The sequence below is a fragment of the Carettochelys insculpta genome, chromosome 2, assembly GCF_033958435.1.
Source record: "Carettochelys insculpta isolate YL-2023 chromosome 2, ASM3395843v1, whole genome shotgun sequence".
Classification (NCBI taxonomy): Eukaryota; Metazoa; Chordata; order Testudines; family Carettochelyidae; genus Carettochelys; species Carettochelys insculpta.
Genome location: NC_134138.1, coordinates 241,972,862 through 241,985,957, shown reverse-complemented (window position 1 = coordinate 241,985,957; position 13,096 = coordinate 241,972,862). Strand labels below are relative to the sequence as shown.

Below are 13,096 nucleotides of genomic sequence, written 5' to 3'. Positions count from 1 at the left end.
AAATAGCCATGCTCAGCTGAACAGAATAAGGGGATTTCGAAACATGCAGGGTCCTTTCAAAAAAGACCCCCGTGTAGCCACGCCGAGCTGTGGGCATTTGAAAGCAGCGCTGGATGGAAGCATCCTAATGCTAATGAGGCGCTGAATATTCAATTCAGCGCCTCGTTAGTAATCTTCGAAATGGACATTAGCATGGCTATTTCAAAGATTTGTGCCCATGTAGACACAACCTCTTTGTTAATAAACCTTTAGATTTTAGATTCTAAAGAATTGGCACAGCATGGTGTTTTGGGTAAGAGCTAAGTGTGTGTTGGCCTGGAAGTGTGACTAGACCGTCTGGGGCTCGGAATAATCTATGTGAATTTGGTGAAATAGGTTTTAGTAACCTCTCACCTGAGTAAAGAGAATACTGGTTCTGGGCATTTGAAGCAGCTAAATAATTTGTGGGTTTGCTTGTGTGGATTCTGGCTGGCCAGTAGAGCTGGCAGAGCACTTTTGTGCCTCGTTTGATTTGCCTTAGTGAGAAGAAAATCACAGCCTGGGCTGTAGGTGGCCCAGTCTTAAGCAAAATAACCTGGGTTTGTTCTCTCAGCTGTGCCCAGGACCCCTGTCATATTACAAAATCATAGGTGAGAGTATAGGAAGATTTCTGCCTCACTGCCAAGGCCCCCAGGAGGAAAGCCCTAAATCTGGGAGGGGTCGGGGAAAATAAAAAAGCAGTGGGCCACCCGTGTTAGTCCCTGGCCGGCTGCTGCTGCTATATTTACCTGTGCCTCCACAGGTATTGGGTGATCACAGTGGAGAAAGCAAAAGGAGGAGGTCTGAAGTTTTATACCATTGGCTGCAGATCACCATTCATGGGTAACGTGAGCAGTGGAGAGTGGTGGGGACTGAGACACCACTTCCTGCTGTTCCTATTGGCTATGAATGGCAATCCATGGCCAACAACAGCTGGGATCGCCCAATACCAGCAGAGCCGCTGGACAATATACTCAGATGGGGGTGCACCAGAGACTAACCCTGTCAGACCAGATCCAGCCCACCTCTGCTTTAAATACAAGGATGGAGGACATGGGAGAGAAGAAAAAACTAGCATCTCCAGCATCAATTGACACTTTAAAGGATATGTGCCTGGGCTGTTTGGAATCTAAGCTAAGTCACCCTCTCATTGTGCCTGCCAGCACTCAGAGTCCACTGTTAAGCAAGCAAACACTGGACTCCAGCAAAGAAAGCTCTGAGGCTGGGATCTAGCACTTCTTCAGTGATGTGCTTCTTGCACCTGCCCTTCTCAGGCAGAAAACTTCAGACTTCCTTCTCTTTTTGTCTCTGTATCAACTGCTACTGCTGCCCCGCTAGCCTGCTCCTTCACATCCCTCTTCCAGAATGGATCCAGCTCTCTGAGTGCAGAAGGGCGCACTACTGGGAGTGCTGAGAGCCTGAGAGATCAAAAAAACAAAGATCTCATCTCCAAGCTCCAAAAGACACATTTTAATTGGTTTTAATAGTGGTGTAAATAATGTTTAGAATCAAAATTCAGTGAAACTCAGATCAGGTATAGCTCTTAGATTATCCTTAACCAATTCCCACCTCAGCCTAGCAGGGTTTAAGCATGTTAACAATGTTGAAACCCAATGAAATAAGCTGTGTTTTCTCCTCAGGTCTGCTGGCTTCACACTGTTGTTTGTGCTAGTGGGGATCTTAATTAAAGCTCTAATCTGAATTCTGTCAAACTAACTGCCTTTGGATTGGAACGATGGCAGATGTGCTTAAGGCAAAGGTAGGAAAGGATAAACATCTTTCCGGGCCTCTCAAGCTGCACATCTTAGAAACCTTCAGTGTTGCCTTTGTTGAATACTGAAAAGTTTTCCATGAAAGTCTATGAAAAGCAATACCAACGGCACACTCTTGGCTGCTGATATTGCTCTCATTGCCGTGTGTCTTAGGAAATCCATTACTGTACTGGCACCATTATGAGCATTAGCCATTTCCACAGTGATCCATGGGAATGGAGCAGAAAGCTTGACCTAGGCTAGAGTGACTAATGACATACATAATGATACATCGGTCTTGATTAGCCCACGTCTTACAGAGACGTGCCAGGGGCACCTTCCTGAGCAAACAAAGCCTGCTGCTCACCATAGTATCAGAGAAAACATCTTCACTTGTAAGCAGACAATGTTTTCACTGACACTTCATGGGACACAGCCTCAGTATGAGTGAAGTTACAGCTCAGTAAAATGGCCATGTAGATCAGTTATGCCTGGGACTCCTCCAGCCCCCTCGGACTAGGAATGCACAAATGCAGTTTCAAACCTTCTTCACATCCTTTTCTTGGGCTGTAAGTTCTGTAACGTGCCTCTTAATTCTTCAGCATTTGAAGGGAGTTCAGGAAATCATATATGGGGCCAAATGGAATAAAAATGAAACACTGAAGAGCTGTTCATTAAGTAAGCATTGTCCACGTGTGCACTGAAAGAGGCATGAATCCTCTAGAAAGCACATTATGGATCATGTAATTGAAGACCGTATCATAACGCATATACATAAGGCAATCAAATTACTGTGGCACGAGCAACCTAAATGCTTGCATTTCTTAATTGCTGAGTGCTTACTTTAATGGTTTTGTATGCAATATGTGAAACATTTTTTAAAAACTCATTTCAATAGTAATGAGAAAGCTTTATTCAGAATTGGTTTTGGAGTATGCCCTAAAGGTGGTTAGGCTTTCAATTAGTCTATTCTCCTCTGGATGGTGCATAATAAATTCTATATTTTTATAATACTACATTCATAGAACATTTGACACTGTAGCTTGTCATGTAAGACATTTTCAGAATTGTACATTGCTTTTCAAATGCATTTTTCTTTTGCAAAAGAATGCAAATGAGCCCTCTTTATTTAAATTCCTTTTCCTGTACTGAACACACTGCACAAAAGCAATGCGATAACTACTGACTCAGGTAGAACAAAAACTGTGCATGAGGTGTCCCAAACAAAAGTAATCAGTGTGCCTACATTGTACAGAAAGAATACTGTTTAAATTAATTTGGATTCGGTCCAGGCCTCAGTGGGAAATTTAACTGAGAAATAACTAAAAGAATAGGCTCTGTATGAATACCAAATATAATGTTGATTTATTGTGCATGTGAAAGAAATTGGCTGCTTCCAGCCAATGGGCAAGAGCTCAAGCAATCAAAACCAACAATATAACCTGCATTAGTTTGCACCTCATGGATGTGTCACAGAAATTAATCATGGTATAAGCATATGACCTAAAATCCAATGACTTTTCTGGGGACTTCTCAGGAACAGTACAATGGAGGAATTTTAAGGGGACCAGGGAGGCCAAACAACCACTGCAGCCCCTGAGGCAAGATGGGAGGGGAGTCTAGCTTTGCAACCCCAGAAGGGATTGGGCCCTGGGCAGAAGGGGCAGGCTTTAGGGCCTCCTCTCATCTCAAAGTGTAAAGCTGCCCTCTCACGTCAGAGACGTGAAGTGCACAGCACCACAGCCACAGCATTTCACAGGGTCCAGAGTTCCGGCCACTACGGCTGCCAAAGTAGCATCAGTGGTGTCCAGGCCTACAGGCACCTTTGAAAAGCCAAGCCCCAGAGCAACTACCCTCTTTGCTCCACCCCTGTACCTGCCATCAGCAGGCCTGAAGAAGAATGAAGGAATAAGCTTGTACTGATACTATTCATGTTACACCAACTGTATAGTTTTAGTCTCCAGTGTAGTCAGTCAGGCATCCTTCATGAGCATTAAAATTCACTTTTAAAATGGAAACTATGCAAGAAAGGCTCACCATGTTCACGATGCATTGTCTGATCTTTGTTAGGAAGTGTTGTGTCATTAGAACTCTCTCCTTTTATTATACTCCATTTAGCATCTTCTGTGTTTAATGGCTCCCATCCACAAAAATCAGACTCAAAGTCACAGGAAGTATAATTTGCTACTGTGAGCACAAGAATAAGGAAAGTCATATATAACAGTTTTATGCTGGAATTGCCAGTCATTCTCCTCATGTGTAAACTAATCTGATCTGTTTAAAAAAAACAAACAAAACAAAACAAGGAACTAATGGCATGCAGTCTGAATCACTTTCCAGGAGGCAGGGGATAACCAATGTTCTAAAGCATATGTAACATACTAAACAGGTTTGTCCATCCTCATTTATGATATATGTAATTCCAAGAAGAAAACCCAGTATTAATTCAGAAGTTATTGACTTTAATGGAGAAATCTTAATGAAGTGATTCATTTGCAAGTAGTTACAAATACTTCCTGAAATTACTGAAAAAGACATCTTTTTACAGGAGAAAGGTCTTTAAGGATGTACAGTACAAATTTCAAGTGCCTAAATGATTTAGATTCATTAAATGGCAACTGGAGCATAAAGCCCAAGTGCTTAAGCCGCTCGTGAAAATGAGTTTGTGCTCCTTAATCACTTAGACACTTTGGAATATTTTACCCAAAACGTATACAGCAATTAAACTGCAATCAAGTAGTCTGAATGGCAGCAGATTATACCAACCTTGGTTATATTAAAAAAATCACACTCTCTCAGTTTTTTTACTTATCTCAAAGAAGGCAGTATGTCTGAAATTACAGCCAATTAAATAATTTGTTAGTATAATAAATTATCAATGTTCTTCCCTCAAGCACAGAACAACAAGCTGCAAATGTGTTACACCTTTCTAAATCCTGTAGGGCATTAAACACAGTCATGGAATGTTTTCTAAGGAGTGCACAGGGCTGTGACAACCTTCCAAAAGCATTTATTACATCCAGTAACTATCATCCCATATTATATTTAGTGTTCTGCTTTTCACAATTTGCAGACAAAAACATAACACAGATCTTTTCATACAGCTCAGCACCAAAATTCCTCCCACTATGCAGAAAAATGCCTTATAATAAGTCTTATATTAAGAAACAAAACACCAAAATCTGAACCACTGAATTAGATCTACAATGCACACTTAATTTTAGTCTGACATATTGGTTCCCATTTGTTAAACATGGATTTCCGTTATTAAATTTATCTAATTCAGAAATGCTTAGGCTTTTAACAAGGTATCTTGTTAATTAGACTTCAGTTGCTAATACAGTAAAGTAGAATATGCAAATTCTTACCCAGTTTAAGTTATGTTGCTGCGTACTAATTAAATACCTAGACCCCTAAGCATCATTCTTACTGAGGCACTTATTTGATGTAGGCATTGTTTGGATAAAAATGAAGAATGCATTTAGAACTGCTTTACTTAAACAAGTATCTATTGCCTTTGCCTTCCCCTCCACTTTCTACCTCCATACTCTGGAAAAGGCCTTCTGCATGACAAGCTAAGATTTCTCTACACAATCATCTAATGCATAGCAAGACCTGGTTTAAATCTATAGCACACTAGTTTGCTACACACTAATTGGCCAGTTGGGCACTGCTACCACAAACCAGACATCCATAGTGCACTAGGACCCATTGCTACCAGCAGCAGCTCAAAGCACACTACAGAGGTTGAGTGTGGTACGAAGGTCCACATACTAATTTGGAGAACAGCATGCTAGTGACCAGTACATTCAAACTCTGGTTTGACCTACACTATGCTGTATCTAGATTCCTGAACACTGTCACCAAAAGATACTCAAACGGCACAATGCATTTGCCTATCTTTTGTCGTCAGTTCTGTTAGGATAGGTTTTTTCAACATCTGGCCTATCCACACAGGGCCAAATGTTGGAAAATCCCCCTCTGTTGAGCTCTCTCATGTTCCTCGTGGAATGAGATGTACAGAGATGTTGACAGAATGCTCCAGACCAGCAGGATCTCTTTTGCAAGACCTGCAGTCTGGACACAGGCTCTGTTGACAAAACTTCTGTCACACAGAAGTTGACAGAAGTTTTGTTGACAGAAGCCTTCAGTCTCGACATAGCCTATGTTTCCATGTGGGTAAGCTCATAGTGTATGGGTTACTTGGTACTAATCACAAAGACCTAACTGCACATGGACATTTTTATTTGTATAGCACTATCAAAGTGTTAGAAACTTTATAACTTAGCCAAAAGTCTCTTCTTGTAAGGGACAGACCTAAAACCTGAGATCCCCATTTAATTTAATAGGATGTCTTCACTACTATGATTTTAAATCAGGATATAGATTCCCCCTTTTAAAGAGTGTTTAGGGAATCAAGAGAGTTCTAAAATATTATGACAGAAAAAATGACCTCATATGGGTTCCCAGATGGTTCTATCTTGTCTCTCTTTTTATTTAATGTGTATTTAGATTCACTGGCAAGTTGAATGCAGAGATATGGGTCGTGGTGTCTTTATGTAGCTTAAAAGTTCTCACTGTTACTAATAGAAACTAGTTCGATAAAAAATTATTACCTCATCCACCTCAGCTACAGTTACACTAGCGAGTTTTGCCAACAAAACCCAGATTTTGTTGAAAAAACTGGTGGAATGTCCACACAAAAAATGAGCTTTGTTGACAGTTTGTCAACAAAACTCAGCACTTTCACCCACAACATTCTGCCTCTCAGCCAAAAGGCGTTAATGCCGCTGTCGACAAGGAAGCTGTGTGGGTGCTCTCAGGGCCCTTCTCTTGACAGACAGGGCATCCAGAACAATGGGCAGCCCTGTCTGCTGTGCTTCTGGGTTCCCGTTTTGTCAGGAGAGCAGCCAGGCAGTTTGGCCACTCTGTCAACAGAGTGGAACGCTCTTTTGATTGGCTTTTATGTGTGGCTGCACTCTATCAACAGAAGTTTTGTGTGGAAACTTCTTCTGACAATGACTTCTGTTGACAGATCACTGCAGTGTAACTATAGTCCCGGTGGCTCCAGTATCCTGGAATCAACAAAGCCACAACTATACTACACAAGTTTATGCAAACATTCTGAGTTTCACAAAGTAGGTTAATGTTCTGTGAACATTTTTTCCTCCATAAATTAAATCCATGTCCAACTATTCATTCAAAAAGTCATTCTATGAAACAGTTAAAACAAAGCTTGGGCTACGCTTTCTGGATCATCATCTTGTCATGGTGAGTGGGCTTGTGTGTTTCAATGAACCTGAGAATGATGCCTTAGGAAGTCTTGTACTCCAAGCAGGGTTACCCATGGTGGCAAGATCAAGGGGGAGGGTCCAGACAAAGAATGATTCTAAAAGTCCTAAACAGCAGAACAGGCAAAGGATAGCAAAGGTAATGCTACAACAGCTGTGAAGGCAGATGAAGACTGCAGTGGAGACTCCCAGCTGTCACAAATTTCATGCCACTAGACCTGAGCTTTCTATCCGTCAAGAACCATGTGGTGCAGTGCAACAGTCCCTCCACGGTAAAAGAAGTCACACACAGGCATCTTCCTCTGTGTACTACTCTCCTAAACGTAATCCCTATGGCGACTGGCGAATGGCACTGGGAGCAGGATTGTGAAATCTGGATGTTTTTAGTCATGGGCCACCACGTAGGTGGTCGATGTATGTATCAGTTTGTCCATTTTGAGGATTGAGGTAGTAGAACAGTCCAGCTGCTATATCCACAACTGAGCAGCCCTATTTATAATCCACTCTGCTCACCCCAAATGAGGAGGGGGCTAGAAAAGGTTCCCTAAGCATAGTCCACCTCAACCCCACTGACTGGATAACCATGTCCAGTGAGTTCACATTCATGCAATCAAAATCAAAATTGAACATTAAACTTTGGAATGTGGAATATTTGGCCTCTAATGGACAACCCAGACAGTGAGCAACCTGAAAAATGCACAGCAATTATTACCTGTGAGCTGCAACAATTCAACACCAATATAGCGGTCCTGGCAGAAACATACAGATCAGAAGAAGGACAGCTAATGGAACAGGGCAGAGGGTACGCATTTTTCTGGAAAGGAACCCCACAGGAAGAAAAATGAATTAATGGATTAGGATTTTCCATAAAAAATGAACTGACAAACATCCTATCTGAAGTCCCTGTTGACATCAATGAGCATCTCATGAGTCTCTGCTCAAAGCTTGCCAAAAGCAATAGGCAACTGTCATCAATGCTTATGCTCCAACTCTAGACGCCAAAGATGATGTGAAGGAGAAGTTCTACACCCAACTGGACACAGTCCTGAAAAATATACCCAAAGAAGACTATCATTTTCTTGGGGGATTTCAATGCCATGGTTGGAAGAGACCTGGGTACCTGGCAGACTACCATTGGGAAAGTAGGACTCAGCAGCAAAAATTCTAATGGAGTGCTCCTCCTTACGAAATGTGCGGAACATAAGCTTGTCATCACGAACACCCTGTTCCTTTAGAAAAACAAATGTAAGATGCCATGGCAACATCCCCAATTGAAGCACTGGCACCTCATAGATGATGTCATCATTTGCACTCAGGATTGGTGTGATGTCCTTCTCACACATGCAATGACTAGGGCTGTTGACGGCTGGACCGATCACTACCTTATTCGATCCACAATGGCAATTAAAATGGTCACCTAATGGAGAAGTCAGAGGAAACAGAGCTGATGAAAGATCAATGTACAAGGTTTGAAGGACCCTATCAGATGAAGTGACTTCCAGATAGTGCTCCAATGGACGCTGCTGACAGCACACCCTGAAGATGTAGAAGAACACTGATGTCAGTTGAAAATGCCATCATTGAACCTTCTGGAGGAACCATGGGCTACCAGACCAGGAAGCTTCTTGTCTGGTTTGATGAGAACAATGTGGATATTGAATGCTTGACTGAGGCAGAAAAGAAAGTTTTTAGGGCCTGGCAAAGTGACATCAACTGCACGACGGAGAAAAAAGTGCATGCCACAGCCAAGGCAGATGTCCAACATAAAACAAGGATTCTGAAAAACCAATAGTGGAGTGAAAAAGTGCAAGAACTCCAGCATTTCACAGGCATCAATGATACAAGAGGTTTCTTCAATGCTACCAAAGCTGTTTATGAACCAAGAAACCATGGAATCAATCCCCTGAGATCAAACGATGGTACCCAACTCTTGAAAGACAATGAATTCATTGCTTCTCGCTGGAAGGAGTACTATAATGAGCTCTTGAAAAGTCTCTCAACTGTGATCCTAGAATCCATTGACCAAAACCCTCAGCGACCACCTACAGATGATCCTGCAACACTTACTACACTGAAGGAGGTCCAAGCTGCCATCAAAGTGGAGATGCAACAAGGCAACCAAACTAGATGGAATCCCCACTAAAGTCTTCAAAGAAGGCGGTCCAGAGCTCCACAAACAGCTCCAACTCCTGTTTCTCAAGATCTAGGATAGGGAGCAGATGTCACAAGGTTTCAGAGACACACTAATTGTCAGTCTTTTCAAGAAAGACAAGTCGGACTGTGGAAACTATCATGGCATCTGTCTCCTGGCAATGGCAGGGAAAATCTTAGCTCAAATCCTTGCAAACAGACTCCTGCTACTCTCAGAAGACATTCTGTCAGAGTCCCAATGTGGCTTCTGACCATTCTGAGGAAAGGTGGATATGATCTTCACCACCCAGCAACTGCAAAAAAAAAATGTCACGGAGAAAAACAAGCCTTATATATGAGTTTCTTTGACCTGACCAAACCATTCAACTCAGTCAACTGTAATGCCCTGCGGACCACCCTCTCAAAGACTGTCTGGCCGAAAAAATTAATAGCATTTTAAGGCTGCTTCATGACAATATGACCGCCACAGTATTGAGCAACAACAGATCCCAAAGTGACCCCTTTGAGGTCATAATGGGAGTCAAGCAAAGCTGTGGCATTGCCCCATCACTGGTCTGCATTTTCTTTGCCATCACCCTTCACCTCATTGATGGCAAGCTTCCAAATGGAGTGAAAATTGTCTACAGAATGAATAGGAAGCTTTTCAGTCTTAGGAGACTGAAGGCTAGAAGCTAGACTTCCAAGGCCTCAGTCATGGAGCTCCAGCATGCAGATGACAATATGGTTGCTGCTCATTCTTCTGCAGCTCTTCAGACCATCTTAAGTGAAGCATACGAGAATCTCAGCCTCACACTGAACATCAAACAGACCAAGGTGCTCCACCAACCTTCACCAACGGGACAATCTCATGCACCTTCCATTGAAGTTAATGGAGAAGTACTGGCAAACGTGGGGCACTTCCCATACCTTAGAAGTCATCTTTCCACTAAAGTCAACAGCGATGTGGAAATCCGGCATCATCTGAGGCATGCAAGCTCTGCTTTCACCTCCCAGAGACAAAGGGTCTTCAAGAACTGGGACATCTATCCCAAGACAAAACTCCTTGTATACCATGCAGCAACTGTTCCAGCGCTACTGTATGCAGGTGAAACTTGGACAATATACAAGTGTCATTTGAAGGCACTTGAACAATATCATCAATGCTGCCTCAGAAGAATCCTAAATATCTCTTGGGATGATAGGCACACAATCAGTAATGTCCTGGAAGAGTCTAACAAAACCAGCATTATGGTGAAGGATGAAGCCAATATCATTCATCAGCAACTTTGTTGGACTGGTCATGGGGTTTGGATGTCTGATCAGCGCATCTCAAAAGAAATTCTTTTTTCCAGATTGGAGGAAGGACAGAGGAGCATTGGGGGCCAGCTGAAGTAATATAAGGACATGCTGAAGGCACACATGAAAAAATGCAGCATCAGTGTGGACACTTGGGAGAACCTTGTCCTACTAATTATTGACTGCCAAGACCCATGCTATATGTACAATGAAGAAATCTATTAAAAAAGTCTTGTAGGCTACTTAATCTATCCACAAACGCAACACAGATTTAAGACCTGATGGACTGATGTTAGCAGGCCCTGCAAATAAAGTATCCCACATAAAAAGTATAATATGTGCTAAAATAAATATTGGGGATCAAGAAAACCATCCACCCATTTTAAACTTGCAGCAAAATAAATTTGTATATAGTGCAACAAGATCAGACCAGCAGACCGCAGTTGGAAGTGGAAAAGGCAGCTCAGGATGCAGCCTCACCTAGGGGAAGAAGGGAAAGAGATGATTAAGCACCCAGGTGAAAGCAGCAGGGAGGGACTGCAATTAATCAGTGTGGCCAGCTGATATCACCACGAGTATGCTGTCTGGGCTTTTAAAAAGCCCAATCAAGGGAAGAGGGTGAGGGAGGGAAGGAAGCAGTTGTGCGAGATATAAGAGGAGACAACACCATAGACAAGGAGACTGACAGTATTTGAAAAAGATAGTGTGGGGGAGGCAGTAGCTCCAAGGAGGAGAGCCTGGACTCCCTTCCCCTGGTGAGACTGAAAGCCCAGACCTTGGGTAGGAGGGAAGAACTGCCCAACCTACCAAGACAGAGTTGGGTGCAGCTTGAACCCCCCCACCAGAGTGACAGGTTCAAGCCCCTGGCAAGACACAGGGGGTACTCTGCCACTCTAGTTTCATCTTTTTAAATTTCAGGTTTTCAAGTATTTGCAAATGCAAATTGGCATCCTGCAGTAAAATGTGCATATTTACAAAATTATCCAAATAATTGCCTTGCTTCAGAGATTTGCAATTCAATGATTTACACCTTTCCTGAGCCTAAAAATGTATAATTTCTAGAGATGGAGTAGATGAACTCAGAATCATTAAGCTGCTCCTCTAGATGAGTGATTTAAGGGTCTTCTCACCGAACTTTCCGAACAGCTAGGCTATATCTACACTGCAGGGTTTTGTTGACAGAAGTTTGTGTCAGAAGATATCTTGCAACAAAACTTCTGTTGACAGAGTGCATCCAGACACCAAGGAGCATCGAAAGAGTGATTGCTCTGTCAACAGAGAGTGTCTAGACAGCCTGTCTACTCAGCAAAATGGCCACTAGGAACCACATCAGCCAGGGTTGAAGGTCACCAGTTCCTTCCGTGAGCTGGTGCTGGATACCAGAGGAGATGAGCACTTAAAGGGATCCCTTCAGACAGCCATTCTCTGCCCCCGCTGCAGGCTTGCCTACCCCTGTGAGGGACAGCAGAGCTCTCACAGTGCCTGTTGTGTTTGCCCTGTGTGTGGGCACACAGCTGGTCCCTGGGTGCCATGCTGCTGGAGCTGCCCCTGGACTTGCGATGGCCCCACAGATATGCTGCAGCTGATGCTGAACTTTCTGGCAGCTGCTCTCCTGTTCAGCAAGGTCAACCCTGAGATCACCTTTGGGGCCATTGCCCAGACTGCAGGAGCTACACACACCCCAACCTTGCACAGGCAACTCTGGAGGCACCACACCAGTTTGGACTGGTGGAACCAGCTGGTGATGGAGCAGTGGGATGATCATCAGTGGCTCCAAAACTTCTGCATTTGGAAGGCCGCCTTCTTGGGAGTGCTGTGCCTGGAGAAGCAGGTCACACTTGCCCTCTGGAAGCTCACCACCCCCAACAGCTACTAGTCGATGGGCAACCAGTTTGGTGTGAGGAAGTCCACCATCAGGACCCTCCTCATGGAAATAAGGCAACCTCTGGCAGCTGTCCCCACATGGGGCGGGAGGTCATCCCACTAAAAGGAGACCCTTGGGAAGTGGAGTTGGGAGTGTGAGGGGTACAGGTGGGGATGTGAAGGAAGCCCCATCCCTGGGGGATCATACTGTCCCAGCCTCACACAGCCCTGCTGCTGGGAGGGGGGTGGCCTCACAGGAGGAAGCTCCCAGAGAGCTCGGGGGGAGCAGAAAAGAAGGGACTGGGGACTCCCCAAGGGCCCAGGTTCTCCCTCCCACAGTCCCTGTCATGTATGTGTTCATTTATCTCCCTCTACAGGTTGTGAGGTCCATCAATTCAATCCTGTTGTGAAGAGTCTTCCATCTGGTAGACCTTGACCAGGCTGTGGCAGATTCACTGCCCTGAACTGTGTCCAAGCTAACCATGGGACCCACATTCTGATCCATGCCCCGGAGTATTGCGCGATCAGGTTCATCAACTGGAAGGGCTACTTCTCCATGGTGCTGCAGGTGCTGCTCAGCCATGTCAGAGCTCTAACAAACAGTGTGGCTGTGAGGGCTTTTGGGACTGCAGCATGTAGCTTGACTGCTCCGGCACTCTCAGTTTCCTGCCATGGGGTTCCTGTGGCTTTAAGAAGAGCCAGAAGTAGGAACCATATGGCACTGATTGTTGTGGACAGGGTGTCCAC

General features: G+C 43.9%; 1 protein-coding gene across 1 annotated transcript in view; it reads right to left on the bottom strand.

The window, feature by feature from the left end:
* Positions 1 to 13,096, bottom strand: part of MALRD1 (MAM and LDL receptor class A domain containing 1) — a 532,671-nt gene that overhangs the window by 425,461 nt on the left and 94,114 nt on the right. Inside the window, exon 11 of the mRNA XM_074985504.1 lies at positions 3,807 to 3,953. Coding sequence (XP_074841605.1) covers positions 3,807 to 3,953 — 147 coding nt within the window. The remainder of the gene's footprint in view (positions 1 to 3,806; positions 3,954 to 13,096) is intronic.